The following is a 22439-nucleotide window of genomic DNA, read 5'->3' on the forward strand; positions in this document are numbered from 1 at the left end:
ACCAAAGCTGCACTCCAGTGCTTAGGAATGGAGTGTGGCTTTGGCGCGACCTCCGGACTCTTAGGACCCATGCATCATTTAAATAGCATACCTCCAAAGAGACCTGAAGCAGCCTTATTTTGGCAGTCTGTAACAAGCCTACATTTCTATAAAATGTGCATAATTGTACAATAAAGAATTCTACTGCAGGCTATTAAATAATGAAATATAATTTTCACACTGCCCCTCTATGAACAAGAAATTACTATACCGAGAAGGAAAACACTGCTTTGCTGTCAGGACCCAGTCTTCCTTTACCAATGAACCACCACAGAAATGTCTGCCTCTGCTGGAGGAAAAAAGTTGGAATAGTTACTTTTGGTCTGAATGGATAGGTTAGAATTCATCTAAATATCATTCCACTTTGCTCTAACAAAAGAAGATCAAGGCTGTAGACTTATATACACTTCCCTGGTATGCACTAGTATTCCTAATTTTTCTCATCATTTCTGGGAAAGGATCAATACTGCTAATTATTTTTTTTCTCCCACCTTTCAGGACTATTTTGCAAACAGCTGGTTAAGGTTTTTGCACACACAAAATATTTTTTATTGAAAGTTTTGCAATAACATCTTGAAATTTGAAATTTTACACACACACTATCATAGTCTCACCAATGGGAAGAATCTTTTTAAAATATATTCTTTTATATGATAACAAAATAAGCATTGATTCACATGCCCATAATCTAGTCAAGCCCAAGTACAAAAGGACTGGGTGAACAAGAACTGGAGTAGTTCATGCCTGAATTTGAGAACCAAAGAATATCTTTAGGACACTCACTCCTTCTTGTGGAAAGAATGTAAGGAAGATATACTTCATGGACTCTGAAATTAAGATCCTAATGTACTTTAGGTGCTCTGAGATTAACATATGAGCATTTACATTGCTTAAAAATAAAAAACTGAGAATTAGGACACGGAGACAGGATCCAAGCAGTCGTGTATGTAGAGTCCTACCTGTCTTTCAAACTAACCATCCATCCTTTGTCAGGCTGAGTTGGAATTCCGTTAACAACTCTCAGTTGTTTTGTTGAGGCACAAGGAATTACAATGGCTGAAAAGAATTATTGTTTGTAATTTACTACATTTTGTTCTACATAAAACATAGTCATCAAGTAACTAATGCAAATACATGTTTACATTTCTAAAAGCAAGAAGACTCCCCCCCACCATCTCCAGGGTCTTCTAGACAAGACAGATTACCTAGATTCAGTTTAATCTGGTTTAATCTGTTTTTAATTTTTTGGTTGTTTAATCTCTTTTAATTTTTGTATCTTGTGGATTTTTAACCATTTAAAAATTTTTGTTTTAAGCTAATTTGAGCCCTGAACTGGGGGAAAAGTGGGATAAAAATAAATATCAATATCATCATCATCATCATCATCATCATCATCACCACCACCACCACCATCCATCCCAAAATCGCCAGTGTCCTTTTGTAATCTGTCTATGGTGATGCAGTTCTTACTGAGGGTAAAGGGGCAAACTAAGTTCCATGGCAAATATTTTACAATATTGCGAGAACTAGGGCTGAGACATACCCACAAAACATGGGAAAGATGAGTTAATAAATCATAATTGGACTAACAGATTTTATTTATATAAACATTACTTACGGTCTAAACTGCTCATCATAGGAACTGTATCGTCTTCACCTAGATAGACAACACAATGCATCCACATGCTTATCAGTCTTATAAAGAAACTTCATTTATAAGTATAAAATAGGAAACATTTGTAGAAACTGAATATATGTCAACGAAATTGAAAAATAGAAATCTGTCTGCTTAGTTTGTTCTACAGTGTTTTCAGTTACATATATTCTTATAACTTTCCTTCCCCCCCCCCCACTCAGTCATAATTTGTGAGCAAAATTGTCCCTTTTTTAAATAGATAGAATAGCCTTCAAGATCTGAAGATCTATTCTCAGATGGTGCTACTCTCTACCATCCACATTAGAGACGACAAAATAACAGGGCCATGTTAGCAGTTTTTTAAAGTTGGAAATGGAAATCATGAAACTACTCTATTTTCCCCCTCTAGGATGCCACAGAATGCCCCAGGCTGAAGAGAAAGAATGATAGCCAGCATAATTAATAAAGACAACCACCAATGGGAAAAACCAATTTTTTCCTTCCAAATATCTCTGATTGATATTACCTCTGTGAGGATAAGGGTGATCTTATCTCCCAAAAGCATCCCAGCAATAAAAGAAAGAAATGCTACCAGTCTTGGCTGCTGCCCATTGTTAGCTCCACAACCTGTCTCTCAAACTTCTCAGCCAATTTCACACACATGCACACACACTTTCATTCATCATTCCAGCCCCTTCTTCCCTTGAAGTTTCCTGCAATTTAAGGAAAATCCTTTGCGAGAATTTTTGTCACAACCATAAATTCTTGGACTCATTCAACCTTTTGATATTCTATGGTGCTCTAACTAATGTGACTCTAACAGTCACATTAATTACACAATGGCAAAATCAAGCTTTGCTTTTTGGATTTTTTTTTTTTTTTTTGTGGGCAAGGGATATTTTTAAGACATGGATGGATGGTTGAATCTGTGGATACAGATCCAAGGATATGGAAGGTTGATTGTACTCCATTAACAGACCCACAAAGCACAACTGGGTCATGATATAAATAAGAGAAACAATTCCACTGGATATGGTTACAATTTGCCTCCAGAATATAAAAAGGTTAAATAGTGGCTTGCTTTTCTTTCATCTTGCCTGTACTAGGGTTTATACAGAGGTGCGTTACAGACCGCCCAGAAGGGGCGGTCTGCCGCCGCCACCATTTGCAGCGCGGAGGAGCCCCAGCGTCCAAACTGCGAGGCTCCTCTGCGCTGCAAATAAGAAGTGCCAAAATGGCGCTTCTCTTTGCGGCGTGGATATGATGCCGCAAGGCACCAGTGGCACACTCGCAGTGTCATGTGCTGTGCGATGTGCGGGCGCAGCGCGTCTGCTACGTAAAGATGGCGGCCCCCATGTGGAACAGGTGCCACCATTTTGTACGGACTGGGTCCGTATTAGGGTTGGGGCGTCTGGAAGGGACGCCCCTTTCTAACCCTAATACGGACCCAGTCTGTAATTTATGCCCGTCTGTAACGGGCCAGAGATATCATTAGTGTCAAGCTTTCTTTCCTTATCTCATTCATAAAGAAAAATCACATGTCACAGTACAGAATATTGTATTTTTATTTATTGATTTATTTCTTACCTCTTAAAAGGTAATAGTTATAAAATCAAATTAAACAAAATTAAAATGTAAAACAGATTTTATATCCACATATATTAAAACAGATGCATATGTTCCCCCCATTGTATGAAACTTTTAGCAATTTTGCAGTAATAATGTTTCCTGAGTACTTACATCTAGATATAGGACAGTAGTCCCAGGGAACATGAGGATCACTTGTGTAGCACCAAGGCCCATGAGCATCATCATCTGGATTGCGACAATAATTTTTCTTCAGCTTGCTAATATCTGGATCTTTATATATTGGCAGGTGCCTAGAAGGAAAGTTTTTAATTATTGCTTTATTTAATTTACAAATTGTAACCTACCCAGCATATGGATGATAAAAATATGATTATGAGTGTGATAATCAGATATATATATATATATATATATATATATATAATTAGCATCTCATAAGATTAAAAAAAGCAACAAAAATCAGAGGAGCCTTAAAGTATTTGTTTTAAACTGTTTAAATCATGGTTTTAATAACACTGGCATTTAGTTGTTTTTAACTTTTATAGAATACAATTTTTTAAAACATGGTTTTGTTGTATTGTAAACATGCATGTGCTTTATAGACTACAGCAAAGCCTTTGACTGCACAGATCATGAAAGACTATGGAACACCCTTAAAGACATGGGAGTGCCAACACATCTGATAGTCTTGATGAGGAATCTGTATTCAGGACAAGAGGCTACTGTCAGAACAGAACATGGAGAAACAGAATGATTCCCAGTTGGCAAAGGAGTCAGACAAGGCTGCATCTTATCACCCTACTTGTTCAACTTATATGCAGAACATGTTGTAAGAAAAGCAGGCTTGGACACAGAAGAAGGAGTGAAGGAGTAAAAATACGAGGAAGGAATATCAACAATCTGAGATACGCCATAACACTAGCAGAAAATCTCCCTGCAACAACTACTAAGAAGGATCAAGGAAGAAAGTACAAAGGCAGGCTTACTGTTGAACATAAAGAAAACAACAATACCAATGGGGAATCTTGACAAATTCAACCTAGACAATGAAGAAATAGAATCAGTAAAAGAGTTCTCATACTTGGGATCAGAGATTGATAGAAATGGGGACTGCAGCCAGGAAATCAGAAGATTAAGAAAGGGAAGGACAGCTATGAAAGAACTAGAGAAGATCCTAAAATGCAAGGATATAGAAGTGAGGACAAAAGTTAGAATCGTACAAGACACTGTATTCCCTATTCCCATGTATGGATGTGAGAGCTGGTCAGTTAAGGAGGAGGATAGGAGGAAAATAAACTCATTTGAGCTGTGGTGTTGGAAAAGAATGCTAAGGATTCCATGGACATCCAAAAAGACCAACAAATGGGTCCTGTAGCAGATCAAGCCAGAAATCTCCCTAGATACCAAGATGACAAAACTCAGGTTGTCATACTTTGGACACATCATGAGAAGGCATGAATCATTGGAAAAAACAGTAATTCTAGGAAAGGTAGAAGGAAGTAGAAAGAGAGGAAGGCCGCATGCAAGATGGATGAACTATATTCAAGAGATCATGGAGTTGAGCATAGCAGTGGAGGATAGAGGGTCTTGGAAATGTCTCATCAGCAGGGTCGACTCGAGGGAAGTTAACAACAACAAAAAAGCTGCCTTGGATCACACCATGAGAGAAAAGTGGGGTACAAATTTAATAAAGAAATAAATAAACAAATGTCATATGACATTCAACTGAACTTTTCCTAAAGGAGATTAGTCTAGCTCCTTCCATCTTGTGCTTTAGATGGAAAGTTATGAATGTTCTGTGAACAGAACATTCATAACTTTTCATCTAAAGCACAAGATGGAAGGAGCTAGACTAATCTCCTTTAGGAAAAGTGTTCCAGTCAGGTTTTAGGTGAAGCTACCTAAAATGCCCTAGTTCAGATATTCAAATGCCTACCTTCTGTGACTGGCAGTATGTATAATAGGGCTTCAAATCATGATCTTAGATTATTTACTAAATCAGCTGTCTGGATTGTTAATATTTGTATAAGTTTTGGCAGGGGTGGACATTTTTGATAGAAAATTATATTTCACCCTCCCCCCCTCCCCCCCCCCCCAATACAGGAAATATAAGGTTGGACAAGTCCCAAAGAGGCAGGCCAGAATAAATTGGCTGGAATAGATTTTCAGTGACATTTCTGTGTGGGACGGGGGCTTGTAGTATAACTCTAGTCTTCCTTCCTTATGGAAAGATAAGATGAAGAACATGTGGAACAGAGGAAAGGAGTCTTTGTCCATCTCCAGTCTATAATTCAAACAAGGCTAGTACAAGTCTTTGCCAGCACTTTTTCTCTGAACAAGCCCGTCTCTAAAAATAACATAATTAAAAAGTGTTGAAGACAGTAAAAGAAAACCATTAGCTAAAATATTGAAACCACTTGAATGACATATTGAAGTATTCTAAAGTAAAATGAATGGAGAAATCTTACTCTTCTTTTAGCTCATTTTGTACAAACCTCCTCAAATCTTGTATATTTTGATCCCACAGAGAGCACATCAAGCCAAACCGGGTGCGGGCTACATTTCCCATGTAATTTGTCCCATTCCCTCGATAGCAATCTATATAAAAAATAGACAGGGAGAAATGGTTAAAAACATGCACACACACACAAATCATCATAATCAGTGCAGTGCAGTTTTTTCTCAATCTTCAATTAAATAAAATCAAGCTTTAAAATGTAAGATAGTATTTTCAAGCTATTATGTACAATACAAGGCTCATAAATACTGCAATGGGACAATTTTAATATGCAGAACTACAACCGTGTCTAAAATCTAAACATGTGTGTTTGAAGACATGAGTAAACAAGTAACATTTTTTGCTGTCTATTGCAGATGTACTAGGAACCTTTCTGTTTAAATGTTAATTTGTTGACTGTGAACTTGACAAGATCACCCAAGGCATTAACCTATCTAACTGCTGCCAATGTACTTTATTTTTACAGTTTAAATCCAGATGTTTTCCGTGAGCTATAGAGTGGAATTTTAACTAGTTAAGAGGAGGTCCTGGGTTTTGGCAGGGATCAACAGATAAATGTTGGAGTTAATCATCCCATGAAGAGGCATATGTCAAGCATGTTCCCATTCTCAAAATAGACCCATCTTTGAAACACAAAATGCAGTTGATTTGATTATTTACAGCTGATCAACATGAGAGAATGGTTTACCACTTGCAAGAACTGTGAAAGTGTCATACATTGACACTTCAATTCAAGGATGAGCAACTGTGGGCCTCCAGATGTTTTAAGAACACTTCCTATAATACCACACAACTTTATCCTGTCTAAAGCTGCATGTACACTGCAGAATTAATGTGGGTTGACACTGGTTTAATGGCCATGGATCAATGCTGTGGAATTCTGGGATTTGTAACTTTGTGAGATATTTAGTCTTCTCTATCAGAGAGCTCTAGTGCCACAACAAACTTCAAATCCCAGAATTCCATAGGGTGGAGACATGACAGGTAAAGCTGTATTAATTCTGCAGTTTAGATGCAGCCTATGTGTGATGGGAAATGTGGGCCATTTGCTTACCTGTTTAAAACAGACAATTACATTCCTACCCTGTAGCCATAAGGCCAGATCAGAAGGGCATGTAAAAATATGGGATGTAGCAGGCCTGTGTCACAGCTTGGCTTTTATGGATTGCCTTTACAGTTACATCTCTCTGTAGCACAGAAAGTTGGAGAACAACACAGATGACTGTGGAGACTGGATTACATTAGATGCACATAAAATCAAAGCCTCCATGCAGACATCTCAGCAGCAACTGCAGGAAGTCAACTGAATGACCTGGCACAGAAATCATTTATTCTTGTTTTGTGGTGGTTTCTTTTCAATAAAAAATATTAAATGAAACTGTGTACACAAAACGTTAAAGTGCTTGTTACAGTTCTCATACTGCATATGCCTTAGTATTGCTATTAGCATGCTCACTAGAGGAATAATGGATTGATCATCCAAGACTCAGTTGTGCAGGAAACCTCTTACATATATGTTAGGAACTTTCTTAATTCCTTAGTGCATGTTACCTTGTTCATTTGGCACATCACATTTGGGTATTTGAGAGCAATGCCCAATTCGAATTTGGGGATTGGTGGTAAAACACCAGGGTGCCTCCTCTCCATCTGGATTTCGGCAGTAGTTCTCTCTTAAGTCCCTATAAAAATACAATAATAAACATGTTAGCATATGCCAAGCATACTGCTGCTGGTTTCCATTGTCTTTTTTACTGCACATTAGCAATAATAAAGGCTGCTTGACACCTCCACAACACTGACTTTGTACTGGAGCAAAAGAAAAACTTGTTTTTAAAAAAGACAATTACAAAGTATCACATACACCCTAGCACAAATGGACAGCGGGTAGATTTGTTTTCACATTATAATGTTGCACATGAAGTCCAAAAAAGTTTTCAAGAAATCCTCTCATGGGGAAAGCTTTTGGTCATTGTTGCTCTAAATGTATTTTGCCTATTGCAGTGTCTTTCATACACACTCGTATCAGATCTGCCTGAGACCTATTATAAATACATTCTTTCATGCTTCTGCCAATAATACCACCATTCCTGCTCTGAATGAATCTGTGTGGTTAGATAGGCAGGGTCCACTTTTATCACTGATTTAATTAGGAAACCGAAACCTAAGAGTATGAGAACTGTTATTAGAAATCCTATACAGGTGTCAACTTTTGAAATGGAATCTAACCATTTGGGAGTCTCTTTAAAACAAAGTTTCAGTTTATATTAAACTGTCAGCCTCCACTCCCTTGAAAACTTTCCTCCCGTTAAATAGAGTCTTCAGTTTCAAAGGGCTTTTTTCACCATCTGGAACAATGACGGATAAGTATCCATAGAAAAAGTGTGTGCCTAGTTAGACAGAAACTCAGAGCTGTTTGCCTTTTCTTGTTTGCTTGTGGTTTTTTTTTTAAATTTAATTTGTAAAACAGATATTCTCCTCTTCCTGTTGGCTGAATGTTATCATACTTCCACAATTCAAGGCTTCTGAAATGAATATTGTGTGTGTTCAAATCTGATTTAGCTATTCTTTGCAAATGCATATGTCTTCAACAACCGTCTTTAAAAAAACTGAGAATAGGAAAATGTAACATCATAAGTGAAACAGAAAAGTACACAGTTGACATTATCGAGTTCTTCCACTATTCTAGTCAAAGGACAATATTTTAAAAGGAGGATGTTTTCTTAATGAAATAGGATAAATTACAAAAACCGAATAATGTTTCTGAAGTGCTTTATCAACACTCCCAAGGGATTCAACACAAATGTTTTGTCTGAATATTACTGAAGAGTTGAATGCCTGATTCTTTGACTGATTCCAGGAGTTTTTCAAGTAAGGATGTATAGAAGATACACCATATTAGTACTCTTTAATTAAAATGCATGAAATTTGGTTAACCATTCTAGAGGAATTCATATTCTAGTTGGTAATGGTTTTTTAATAGGGTGTTTTTATATTTTGGCCAAACTTTCAAACTTACTTTCTCTAGTCCTGACTGATCATGGTAGGACAAGGTTCAGAAGAAAAGTCGAGAAGACTGCAAGAAGACCTTTACACAACTATTTCATGTACTTATCCTATGATCCTATAGTACAAAGACTTACCTGAGAGTAAGTCCCCCTTAAAATAAGGTATAAGATTGAATTATGAAAGATCTAATTCTGTGATTTATGATTTATAAGGCATCTGATTCTATGATCTAATTTTGGGATTCTGTCATAGATGCTTAATGCCAATTTTTAATGCACAGATCTCAAATCTGTTTTCTTAGAGGACTCACTGGTTTCAGCAGTAATAATTGTTCATAATGAAAAGGTATGCAGTCCATGTTTCCATAAATGGTTCAGCTCCACTCCCAGAGTTCACTGACTTCCAGAATGGCTGTTGTGTTAATAACCTTTCTGATCATTCCTGATTTTAACTGGTAAAATCTTGAATGTACCGAATGAATATACCCAAGGCAACCACATTAATGAAGAAACTGTAATGCTATATGTAAAAGCATGCTCCTTCACTCTTTTTCCAGAGCTGTACAAATCATATTGTTAGCAATTCCTCTTTCTGAAAGCAATTATGGATGCAACAAAAGCAGGCGAGATAAAGTTGTAAGGACTCTCTAGCTGAACCACTTAATGTTTTTAGAGCATTGCTGTATTTACAGGCCAGTTGTGTGAGTATTTATGACATTGCTGACCAACTCATTAATAATGAGACCAGACACAGAGAACTGGGTTATAAAATGGGCAACTTTATTTAACTCAACTTATTTAAACTTATTTCTTCGAGAACTGCAAAAAACCAGGGGGGAGAACCTTGTGTAGGAACAGCTGGCAGATGGTCTGCTCCAAGACCAATTCCCCAGCTTCCAAAGGGCGAAAACACCTGTGCCCCAAGGGCAATCCATACTTTGGGTTGCTCCCCGGCCGGCATCCGGAAGGCCAACCCAAGACTCCCCCACTTAACTCGCCAGACTTAAGTGAGGGTTTAAATCTCAAGCCAGCCCCAAGGCAAGTCTCTTTCCCTTCACATTTACGTGATTTCCAGAGACCTAGCTTCACCCTTTAGGAGGGTGCCGAGGTGTTCACCGAAACATCTATCCCCCCCGCCTATGCGTGGAACCTATTTATGACCACACCCATGCCAATTGTCAAAGTCCTCAACCAACAGTGTGGGGTAGGTGAAAAAACCCTTGGAAAGGGGAGAAAATTCCTACCCGGCCCTGAGGCGACCAGAATTAATTTTCACACTGATGTCGAGGTGGGAGGGTGGGCCAGCGTTTGAAGCCAAGTGAGAGGAGTTTGGGCAGGGAAGCCCCAAGCAAGCTAAACCCCGGGCCCTCCTCTCCCAACAGCCAGCAGAACATGCTGTTTTCCTTTAACATGCTGGTCTCTAATGAGAGGCCAGCAAAATCTCCTCCCCAGCCCAAATGGTCGGGGAGAAGCATTATATCCTGGTGAATGTAGGATTGATTTCTCTTTGGGATGTGTAATTTTAACAAAACATATCTGTCAGGTTGGTAGATAATCTGTGTTCCTCCCCCTCCCCAAAGGAAATGTTTCCATGAATGACTTGCAATTTTAGTAACTAGTATCAGTTTTAGTAGTAGTAGAAGTGGATGACTTGCAAACCTCCAATCTGCCAACATGCCTCTCCCTGAGCTTGGATTTAAAGCAATGAAAGTGACAACATTACTTTTGGGATAACAACATTGATCACATAATTACTTTTTTAATAATAATAATAATAATAATAATAATAATAATAATAATACAGCTATAACATTGTTGCTTTTAAAAATTAACTACAGTGTCACTGCTTTGGGAGAGATGTATCAAGAAATATTTGTTCATTGCCTCCTGTTAGTAAAAACTGCTAGCACATCACTAATGTGTTAGACATACTATAAAAAGCAGCATACAATAATTGCTACAAGATGTTATATTTAGAAAGTAAACTCTAAAGCAGGGTTTTTCAACTAGAGTTCCCTGGAATCTTGGGGTTCCACAAGAGGTATCTAGGGTCTTCATGAAAGATCAGATTTGGAAGAAAGCACTTTTGGGGAGCTGTAGATATAATAAATTTTATGAAGGGGTGCTCTGAGACCTGAAAATTATTTCATGGATTCCTCCAGGGTAAAAATACTCCAAGCTATGCACACACCATTGGTTATTCTACCTGGACTGACCCTGACAAAAACAACACACAGAACAGATGGGGACAGAATTGCTCCCCTGTCCTTATTCCATCATTAGCCAGTCTGTGACAGGCTTTCAAATCGTAGCACCGATCCCGCCGTTAATCCATCATTAAAGCGGCACTGCAATAACGCGAACTTCCATTAATGCCAAATGACGGCCAATGTCGCTTTGATGACGGGTTACTGACAGGATCTGTGTGATGTCATCTGAAAGTCTTCTGTGCGATCGCAGTCAATCATGCTTTTCAGACAGGTTAATGACGGGATCTGCATGACATCATCTGAAAGTCCCTCCCTCAGTTGCATGGGAAGGACAGGACAGGAATGGGACAAGAATGGGATGACTCCTGTGTGATAATCTCCTACATCTCCATGGTAGTTTTCTCCAGCTTTCCAGCAGCACACCACATCTCTAATCCATAGTATTTTTCTCCAGCTTCCCTTTAACTTTCTCCCTGCACTCCACAGACCATTCTGCTGTGAAATTTCTGCCTATTGTGCTCGCCCCAATTTCAACAACAATTTCACCAAAGACTTTAACTCTGAAGTAAGCTTCAGTTAATTATGTGTGGGATGGCTGATTTCAATAAATTGCTCAACTCTAAAAACCGTTCTAGACTTAAAACTGAAGCTCCTTAATAAGCAGGCAGGCAATTACTGAATGCTATACAAGACCCGCATATCACCATCCAAGCAACTACTGGCCTAATTTTTGAATAAATTAGTGTGAAGAACAAATGAACAAAGTATCATACATTTATTAAAATTGCTCTGCAAACACTATTAGACTAATTCTCACAGTGTGGTTTAAATAACCTTTCGCCACATATTAAGATAATCCAATAACATGAAACAAACAAAACTAAGTTCACATGCACCTTTCCCACCAGATAATTATACAGAAACACTAATGAACTTGTTTAACACAAGTGAAATATGGCACAAGTTAAAAGCAATAGGTATTTCATTTTTAAAAAAATATCAGTACAGTCATATGCCGCACTTTCATTTGCCAGTGCTACTGTGCCGTACTATGAAATGCATGTTGCCTCAGATGTGTGACCCAGACAGCATGGAGATATGTCAGACACTTCTGAGATTTACACAGAACAACAGAATATTAAAATCTAGTTGTCTACTGCACTGGTACATTGAGACCTTCTGAACATTCACCGAATGACTATTTAAGAGCACTAAGGGGTGGCTAACTAACCCATGTACTGTACAGAGATCGTGTAGCACCTATGAGACATTGGCCTGTTACAGACTGCCCAAATAAAGCTGCTTTGGGTCTCTTTGGAGGTATGCTATATAAATGATGCATGGGTCCTATGAGTCCGGAGGTCGTGCCAAAGCCACACTCCATTCCTAAGCACTGGAGTGCAGCTTTGGTGCAGCTTCCAGATTCTTAGGATGCATACATCATTTAAACAGCATACCTCCAAAGAGACCCGAAGCAGCTTTATTTTGGCAGTCTGTAACAGGCCTAACTAAAGAAAAAAGATGGCAGCTATGAAAGCTCATGTTGTCATCTTCTTTCTTTAGTTAGTCTCAAAGGTGCTACAAGAGCTCTGTACATACTGATTCCACAGAATAACATGGCTATATCTTGACCAACCCATGTATTAGCTAATTTCAACTCAGAAACACAAGATTCAGCAGATTCAGAAAGCTTTATTGCAGAAAACTAAAGTTGTTCACTGCATAATTATGTTGTCAGGACCAAAGCACTTTGTTGGTTTGACTGTATATTAAAAGGAAAAGCAATTCAAATATTTGTGTGTTGCTGTGTGTGTGAGTGTGTCAGTGTTTTGCAATCCCTGTTGTATATTAAGATCCATAAGAACAGAATACCATCTTGGAAGGCAACCATTCTGCATACACAGTGTTTGTCTATGAGAAGCCCACCAGCAGGACATGAGCGCAATTACACCCTCTGACTCAAAAGATAAAATGCTGTGGCAAGACATCCCAGCCTAGTAGAAAACCAACATAGAAACAGCAAGGTCAACAGTCCACTTTGCGCCACAGTGACATACTTCCAGTCATGTAGATTCAACAGTAAAATAACAAATCAAATCAACTGAGTATCTGCAGTGCTTTCCTTTCCCAGTCATCAACTGCTGGGGTATAACAACCAACTACTTGATTAATATCCACATGTACTTTTTTATCACAATAAACCCATGTGGCTATAAATTATGAAGTACAAAAAGGGAAGAAAAAAGTACTCAGTGTTGAATATTTGATACTAGCGGATTATTATAAGTGTGATTCCTTTTCTATTTATGTAAACATATGGAAAGAGAAACAAGCTGAAGAAAATTAAGGCTTCAGTAGGCCTACATTTACCTAGAATTGAAGCTTAATTAAGTATGACCAGTAGGATCACAGTTGGACCTATGACAAAAATGCATGCGAATGGAATGCAAACAGAATCCGTAAAAAGAATAATGTGTGTCACTGCCCCAACAGTAAATCAATTCAGGCGGGATACAGACCGCCGCTTTGTGGCGGTCTCCCGCCGGCGCCATTTGCTCCACGTGGGAGCTGCAGCAGCCAAACCGCGCGGCTCCCGCGCGGAGCAAAAAAGAAGCTCCATTTTGGAGCTTCTTTTTGCAGCGCCTTTATGACGTTGCGAGGCGCCGCTGGCGCATTCGTGACGTCATAGGCGCCACGACACATCTGGACGCTATGCGTCCAGTACGTAAACATGGCGGCCCCCATGTGGAAGGGGCGCCGCCATGTTGTACGTATTCTATACGTACTAGGGTTAGGGGGGTGCGGAAACACCGCCCCTTCCTAACCCTAGTACGTATAGAATACATACTATATGGCGGTTTGTATCCCGCCTCAGAAGCAGCTCTACAACTCCGTGTTTTGTTCAATGTATACTGGACATTTAACACATTCTTTGGAATATTCTGTTTATTTATAAAAGTACAAATACATCTTATATGAAGCAAATAATTACTTAGAAACAAGCAGCAAATCCATTAAGCTTCCATCAGATTCCCATCAGTATCAATCAATTCAATTGCTTCCAATGAGGAACTCTGTGACTCTGTTTTGTACCAATAAATTTATACTGGAGGATGCTTCAGGTTGCTTTTCTGTCCAAATCCCAAATCCTGATTGGTATTGAATTCCGAAGATGGATGGAGTTTGCCTGTTGCCTGTAGACTTCCCTTATCTTCTGGCCTGAGAAGGAGTGATCAGGCAGGCCCAGCTCCATCAGGGCTAGCCTGAAGAAAGAGGCTCCTCCCTCCATAACTGTCATCCTCTGGCCTACGAGGGAGTGACCAGGCAGGCCCAGCTCCATCAGGGCTAGCCTGAAGAAAGAGGCTCCTCCCTCCATAACTGTCATCCTCTGGCCTGAGAGGGAGTGAACAGGCAGGCCCAGCTCCATCAGGGCTAGCCTGAAGAAGAAGAGCCCTCCCTCCAGTCCATCTGCCTTGGACCAGGCCTCTGAGGGAGAGAAGAACCACTGGACCTCTTCCCCTTTCCCACCAACATTCCCTTCTCCTTTTGTGTCGTGTCTTTTAGACTGTAAGCCTGAGGGCAGGGAACCGTCTAATTAAAAATAATAATTGTAAGCCACTCTGATAGCCATTAGGGCTGAAGGGCAGAGTATAAATACTATAAATAAATAAATAATACATCAGCTTCCTCCCACTGAAGAAACGCATGAACTAATCACCGTGGATTATTTTTTTCAAAAATCAGTCTATGGAAGAACAATTGATACTACATTGGACAGCTCTACTAACCACATTTTCCTCTTCCTTAGCTGAAAAATGGTGGTCTGTAGTAGACATGAGAAATAGTGACCAGGAAAGAATATTCCCAAAACTTTCACTACACCACTGGCAATAAGTATGCTGCATTACTATAGATAAATACCAAGCAGAGAGACTACAATGAACTCTTCATCTTAGTACCTAAACATTCCAGGGGATAAGGAGTTGAAATTGAAGAATAATAGGCTTTGACATTCCTGCTCTACAAGGCTATGAGAGATGGAGGGGTTCTTGGTGTAGCTGATTCTGTTTATGGGAGTTTCATTTGGTAAACAAATGCCCTGCTTTGTAGGTACATCTTTGGCTTCCTCTCAGGAAGTGTGTGCAGATTTGTCTGAGGACTCGTGGCCTCCATAGATTAGGGCCCTTCACAGTAGCCAGCACATGGAACACTTTTTGCTACAAAACAATTCTTGCATCCATTATTCACCAATAAATCTTCTTTTAATACATGAATTTATCTCATCTTGATAATCCTTGGATCTGTTTTGATGCAGTGTTGCTAACTGGGCCTCTGGATTAATATACAACTGAATGGTATCCAATGATATTTGAGTGAAGAAGCAGATGGTGTTTCATGTCTGCTGTGTCATACCATTCTTGTTCTGGGGTTGTTCAATGTCTCAGGCACCATATATCTTGCTATTACATCATTCACCTGGAAAGAAATACCATTTGAATAAGCATTGTCAAGAGCCCTCGGCTCCAATTTTCCACACTTAGTCACTACTGCATTTAACAATAGGCATGCAAATCAGACATAATAAATATTCCACACTGGCTACCTAGTTATATAAGCATAATTAAATAATGTCTCCTGGCCTGACTTCTGACACTCACCTTAACAGCTAGTAGTGCATCAGGTGAAGGAGATCTGTTGACCCGACACAAGAAGGAGACTATTTCCACCCCTCTCCACCAGGGAGTAGGGGCTTTGACAAATTGTAACAGGGATCTTGTTTTTGATTGTTGTAGCCCTTGGTGGGAGGGTCTGGAAACATCATCTTCCTTGCACCCTGATCAGCAGCCGGGCATGGCTGGGCATTTCTCTAGCCCTACAGTAAACTACATAGTCCTACTGAATATGGAGCAGTTATAGATTCCTAACTCTAGGTTAGGAACCCAAAAATGCAATGCAGAATGCCAGGTGCTATTTTTTTAAAGATATCTTTTTACTCTACTTGTAAAATTTCTGTGTGCATCTTTCCCTCAGACTTTTTTGAGCCATCATCACACCAGCTTCCTATATCTAGCAGGAAATGGATTTCAGAGAGCACAGCCATACAGCCATCATTTCCATTTGTATGCATTCGTTGCAGAGTAATTTCACTTGTTGTTACAGGTTCTTGGAAACCACAATTGAGAAAAATTAGGGAGAATGGCAGGAGTGGGAAGAAAGTTTAAGCCCTGTTCAGCGTGAAGAATTCAAGAATGATTGGTCTCTAGATAATTCACATATTTCCAGACATTACTATATAGTTCTGAATCAGTACAAAATATAACATCCTGAGCAAACATTTCTGAATTTTAGATAAGAGTTAGTTTTACAAGCAGGTAAACACTTTCAATTTAAGCAAGTATTTAATAATTAATTTGGGCTGTGTAAAAAGGTCTTTTTATGAGAAATGTGCATTTTTGCTCCTATCATTATGATTTTGAATGATATTATATTTCTTCAAATTAATGGCGTTCTAATACAATAGTTGTAGAATTGTATTTTCAGTTTTTTATGTATAATAAGGTTTTTAATACGGGTTTACAACTTCTCCTGTTTCAGACTTGCCTTCAGGCTCATGTCAGGAGAAAAAATGGGATATTAAGTTAAATAAATAAATGAATAAGATCTAAATGCTCAGCAAACTGAATAGCCATTCACTATCTTGCCAAACAAGCATACCATCACGAAACCATAACATATTATTAAGCCAGGTTCACTTACCCTCTAACAAGATTCTTGCCATCAAAGTGTTGTTCTTATGAAGATTTAGAATGAAGCCTTTCGTAGGGCACAGATGATCAGTTTAAGAACTGAAGAATGAATACTGCAGAGTACTGTGGTTCCACATAACCAGAGCTTCTATAGCGGCAGCAAACCTAATTGGGAGGGGAAGAATTGATGGCTTGCACCATTTCAACTAGTCCACCTACAGCTGAATAGTTTCCAGAGAAAGGAGGCTCCTTCTGACAACTAAGCACCAGTTGTAGGAGCAAGGGAAGCAATAGCTTCCCCCAAATTAGAGGGGATTTGAGATGGAAGAAACCTTTTGGGATCCAGCATCAGACAGATTTATGTTGCCGAAAGAAATGTGAACTACAGTTTAGCTCTTCACAAAAATGAATTCCCACCTGCTAACTATGATCAGTTGTGCCTTCATCTAATCACCATACCCAGTCCATGTGCCACCATACTACAGTTAACAAGATATCATGTGAAAAGCCATGTGCTCAAAGTACCATCCACCATTACATACCACAAATGCGTTACACTTAGAAGTCAAAGGTTCCAGGCCAGAAAAAGAACCCAAAGATTTACAAAAGATATTGTTCATTATTCACATTATGCAAACATAATTCCTGAATATACAATGTTTAGGATGACAGGAAAAACTTTAAAAAAAACATCAAATACTACGAATCTTCTGATTTTTAAAAACTGTGTTGAAGAAATACCAGTGATTCAGCAAGTCAAAACACTCCTCATTTCCACCTTTACCATACTGAACTTCATTGATTACTGTCAGAATTGTCATACATTGCTGGCGTTTAAATAAGTAAGGCTGTACTCACTTGCATTTAAAGTTTTCTTGTGTGAAGTTGTGTCTATGAGGTGTCTGTGAGTCCCAGCGCTGGCATTCAGTACCACTCCATATGGTGTTCACAGTACCACGGTAGCCCTCCCCTTGTCCTCTGATACAGTCCACTGTTTCAGCAGCTGATTCAGAGTTGTTCTCCATGTGCTGATCTGGAAATAAAGACATGATGAGTCCTCCTTCTGTTTAGGTCTTCCCCTCATTTTTGTGGATAGTTTATGAGTATGACTAGTTGACACCTAAAATAATTTTATTGGATTCATATTCCCCTGTGAAACTACTCTGGCTGTGGAATGCTCACTCTCTGGAGACGTATTTGGCACTGATGTCACATGGTTTGACCATCTTTTCATTTTTAATTGTTCCATTATTCTATATGCCTTTGGACAGTTTAATTTTTTTCTCGCTGTTCAGCATTTAAAAATGTACAGTCAGCCCTCTACATTTACAGTTTTGACTTTTTCAGATTTGATTATTCCCAGAGATGAGTAATTTGTTCTTTCTTAGGAATTTCAAGGTCTCAATCTCTAGGAAATGGGATGGGAAAGAAGGCTAGTAGGATGCCAAAATGCAATAAAAATGGAATTGACAGAACTTCACATCCTTGATTAGCCAAGGACTGAAGTCCATGGTTTCCAATTTGAAATTAACTTGAACACCAAAATTACTACGATACCACAGCTGTCTAGATTTTTTTTTAATGTGAATAATCAGTAATAATGTTGTTGTTGTTAAGACATTACTGTGCTCTTAATATTTCTGTCTGTAAGCAACCTGGAATCTGGGATCACCCAAACTTCCAGGAATGCATCACTATCTCCCCATCCCATGCTTAACCTTCTACTAGAAGGTTACACGGCCTCCTTTCCCAAGCAGTGAAAACTTGGAAATTATTTCTTGCCTTATAAGACTATGTTAAGACACTCTGTGTATTGCCCACTCTGTAAATTGCCCACAGCTCAGCATTTATAAACTCAATGCAATTATTTGGGTGCACATCTGTTTGAACAATCAGATCCCATAGTTTAACCTGGTACATAGATTAGCATTTCAATGTAACGTCTGTTGTCAAATACAAAGGCAATTCACCAATAGGCATCATTTGTTGTTATAACCCCAGTCATAAAAACATGAACTAGACAAAATCTATTATAAATCCATTTACATCTTAAGTCACTATTCCCCCCTGAGTCAAAAGAGGTACTCATGCATGGAAAATTAGACACATGGATCAGTGTTCTGGCAGGAAAGGATGCTGGATGTCATACGGAGATCACACACAATTATGGATGAAGACAAATGTTCCTAATTTGAAGCAAAGAATAAATCCCCTAATTTAAATATTCCAAGGGCTTTATTAAGCTAATATTTGTGAACAGTGAAGAATAGCTATGCTTTCTAGGCTCTGGTATAAAAAGTCTCTGTTCAGTAATATATTTGCAAAGGCAGCACATATTTCTGTCTCAAGACCATTTGCAGATGTCTCTGCACTCTGCACTCAGTCTGGCATGGGCTGCTGAGAACAGAATCCTGGGAAATGATAGCTTCTCCAATGAGGATGGTGATTCAAAGGAGACCCTCAGGCAAACAGACACCCAGGTCATTTTAAAAATCAAATTGTTGTTTGAAGCTCCCTTATCTGAAAAGCTTAGGAACAGGAGTGTTTTAGATGTTGGGTTTTTGTTTTGTTTTGTTTTTTATTCTGGAATACCTGTATTTGAATATATTTACATAATGAGATATCTTGGAGATGAGATCCAACTGTAAACATAAAACTAATTTATATTTCCTATGCATCTTATACAAATAGCCCAAAGATAATTTTATATATAATATTTTTAATAATTTTGTGCATAAAACAAAGTTTGTGTACACTGAACCACCAGAAGGCAAAAGTGTCACTATCTCAGCCACCTATGTGGACAATTTTGGATTTTGGAATATTTCAGATTTTGGAATTCCAGATCAGGGAAATTCAATCTATACATATATCATAATAGTGTTAATGAGACAGACATTGCAGAAGGAATGGAACTAGGAACATATAACAAAAGGTCAGAACAAAATCTGTATTAATTGGGTTTTTTGTTTTTAGTATGGGCTTCTTTCTGCCTTGTCAAATATAAACTGTTTCCCCTCCAAAGCTACATTTAAAATATGGGAGCCCTTTCTTTCCTTCGTTCCCTTTAAAATAGGATTGAGAGCCAACACACTAGAAATTTAATGTATTAATTAAAAACTTCCTCATAAACAGGCAAACTCCCATGTTTCTAAGGGAATTCCTTACACCAAACATCTTCCCTTGAGCTGAAATGATGTGGAAACAGCAGTTTCTTGCTTGAAAATCTAAGGGTGGGACTTATTAGGCCCACAAACTCTATGCTCCCTCCCACCAGGACTCAGTGATCTCCCTCACCTCCAGCTTCCCAGCACCAAACAATATCAAGTTGACAAAATGCAATTTTGTGCTGAAAAATAAGTCTAGGAGAGATGGCATTGCTGTTTAATGTTGTTTCAGGGCCCTTCACCCTAAAATAGCTCAAAAAGCAATTTCTGGTTCTGGAAAATGGTGTCAGGGTGGTTTAGGAAGAGTTGAAATGGTCACTGAATTAAGCCCACTTTTGTTCCAAAGCCTGTCCTAGCTTACTACAAGAAACAATCTGTCTCCAGCTTGGCTGTTTTGGGACATTAACACATGGGCAAAGGCACACTGAGCAAACAATTCCACCAAGTGATTGCAAAACTGTCAAATTTGTGTGTCTGCTTAGTTGGAAGGCTTTGGAAAAACTCAAGTGCTCCTAAAGCAAAGGTGGGAGTGCTCATATATCTCTAGCCACATGGAAACAAATAAATATAGAAAAGCTTGTGTGGAATGTTGTTGATGGGCCCAACATTTGACCTGTAATTGTTTGTGTTGAAGCTCAGTTCAAGATGCTAACCATTCAGAGTCCTAATGACTTGCCTTAAACTCAACTTTTGAGAATGATCAAATTCCCAACCTTTGAGAATGATCAGAAAGGTTCTGCACTGTGTCCCTACTTCCAGCTGCAGGTGGAACATAGGACAGAGCCTTTTCAGCATAAATTTGGAGGAGGTCTGTGCAGTCCCTCAGGTTTTTTTCCCCAGGTTATTGGAGACTTTATTGTTTGGATAGGATTTTATTTCAAGTGAATTTCCATACTCCTAATAAGTGGTTTCAGCCCACTGTTTTGGTTTGTGGTTTTTCTGTCTTCTGATTACATCACACTGTATACATCACATTGTATGCATTTGTGTGGGAATGTAACTTGCTGAAGGTCAAGAAAACCAAACATTACAGAAGAGCTACATAAAACACTCTTAATACTGCTTAAAAGGATCTGCTTTAATTTCATTTGAGTATATCAGAAAGAACTAGTATGATCTCGTGGTTTGGGTATTGTACAGGACTCCAGGAGACCAGGGTTTGAATCCCTGATCAGTCATGGAAACCCACTGAGTGACCTTGGCCAAATCACACCCATAGCCAAAGAGGAAAGTAATGACAAGCCTCTTCTGAATAGATCTTGTCAAGAGAACTCTGTGACAGCATATCATAAGTTAGAGCCAACTTAAAGGCAGATAACAACAGAAACTATAAGCAATAAATCAGTGTTTTCTTGTGTTGCCTCTGTAAGTTTGCATTGACAGAAGTATGTTGACACAGTGATTCTGTGTAAGTAATTCAGAATAATTTCCTCAAATAAACCTCTAGTAACAATACACTGATACCTACAGTGCTGGAATTCCAACCTCCTTCCCAGAAAAAAAGAGGAAATAATAATCCACATTAGATTCAAATGATTCCACCAAAAAAAAATCATCAATATTCTTTACTGTGAGAAAAATCTAAAGTCTACATATGATTCTTATCTTTTATCTAACGTAGGTTATTGATACTGTTGGCACACACAAGGTTGGTTCACTTTAGGAATGCATTATTGTTCATTTCCCAGCTGAGAAAAGGGTTTCTTGACACTTGAGAAACCTCTTTGGGCAAGATTTTTGTGCAGCTTTCTACTGTTCACACATCCCAGTTGTTTCAGGAGTGGTTCTGTGCAGACATACAAGTTGTTTTTCTACATAACATTCTATGCAAAAATATATGTCTGCATGTGCACATAAATGTTGGGTTTCTGCAGAGAAAGCAAATGGATTTCTGTACAGAATAACTGCCCAAGACATCTCAGTGTGTGAATATGAGGAGAATATTTTGCAAAAATATTATTAATCCAATAAGGAAAACTATCTAAACCTTTTGGCCTTGCATGGAAGGATAATACAAGCAAAGATTTACATCTGCAGTTCAAATGCAACATTAGACATGAATGTACCCTTCTTTTACCATATAAATACATTTTTAAAACTATTGTAATGTATCCTTTATGGGTGTCTTTCAAAAAATGCCCAGAAACTGATTCAGGATATGGCTGTTAGTGTGTACATCAGAGGGTCTAGTGTAGAACATCTAACATCAATTTGATTTCAGTCACTATAATTAGTTTCCAATCTCAACTTAAATAGGCTAAGGGGTGGTCTGCAGCTCCCACTTTACTGGCTGGATCAGGGCCGTGACAACCTCATGCTGCGGCCCTGATCTGGCCTCCAGAGAGTGCAAAAAGGAACCGCCATCCAAGGGGTGTCATAGCAGTGGCGATGCGGCTTTATGACGCCCTTTTGGTGCTGCATCATGTGGATCCAGTACCAAAGGGGCGTCATGATGGTGTGAGTGTCATGATGGTGTGGCACCCTGGGGGGCAGAGTTAGGGTGTCCAGCATGCAGATGCTGTGCCCTAAC

At 38.8% G+C, this 22439-nt stretch overlaps 1 protein-coding gene across 1 annotated transcript in view; it reads right to left on the bottom strand.

The window, feature by feature from the left end:
• Positions 1-22439, bottom strand: part of HGF (hepatocyte growth factor) — an 81105-nt gene that overhangs the window by 14959 nt on the left and 43707 nt on the right. Inside the window, exons 8-14 of the mRNA XM_089524627.1 lie at positions 17601-17775; positions 7332-7459; positions 5758-5860; positions 3416-3555; positions 1658-1696; positions 999-1095; positions 251-328 (exon numbers count right to left, since the gene is read on the bottom strand). Coding sequence (XP_089380753.1) covers positions 251-328; positions 999-1095; positions 1658-1696; positions 3416-3555; positions 5758-5860; positions 7332-7459; positions 17601-17775 — 760 coding nt within the window. The remainder of the gene's footprint in view (positions 1-250; positions 329-998; positions 1096-1657; positions 1697-3415; positions 3556-5757; positions 5861-7331; positions 7460-17600; positions 17776-22439) is intronic.

The sequence above is a fragment of the Sceloporus occidentalis genome, unplaced genomic scaffold (assembly GCF_023333645.1).
Source record: "Sceloporus occidentalis isolate IW3139 unplaced genomic scaffold, rSceOcc1.0.p SCAF_5, whole genome shotgun sequence".
NCBI lineage: Eukaryota > Metazoa > Chordata > Lepidosauria > Squamata > Phrynosomatidae > Sceloporus > Sceloporus occidentalis.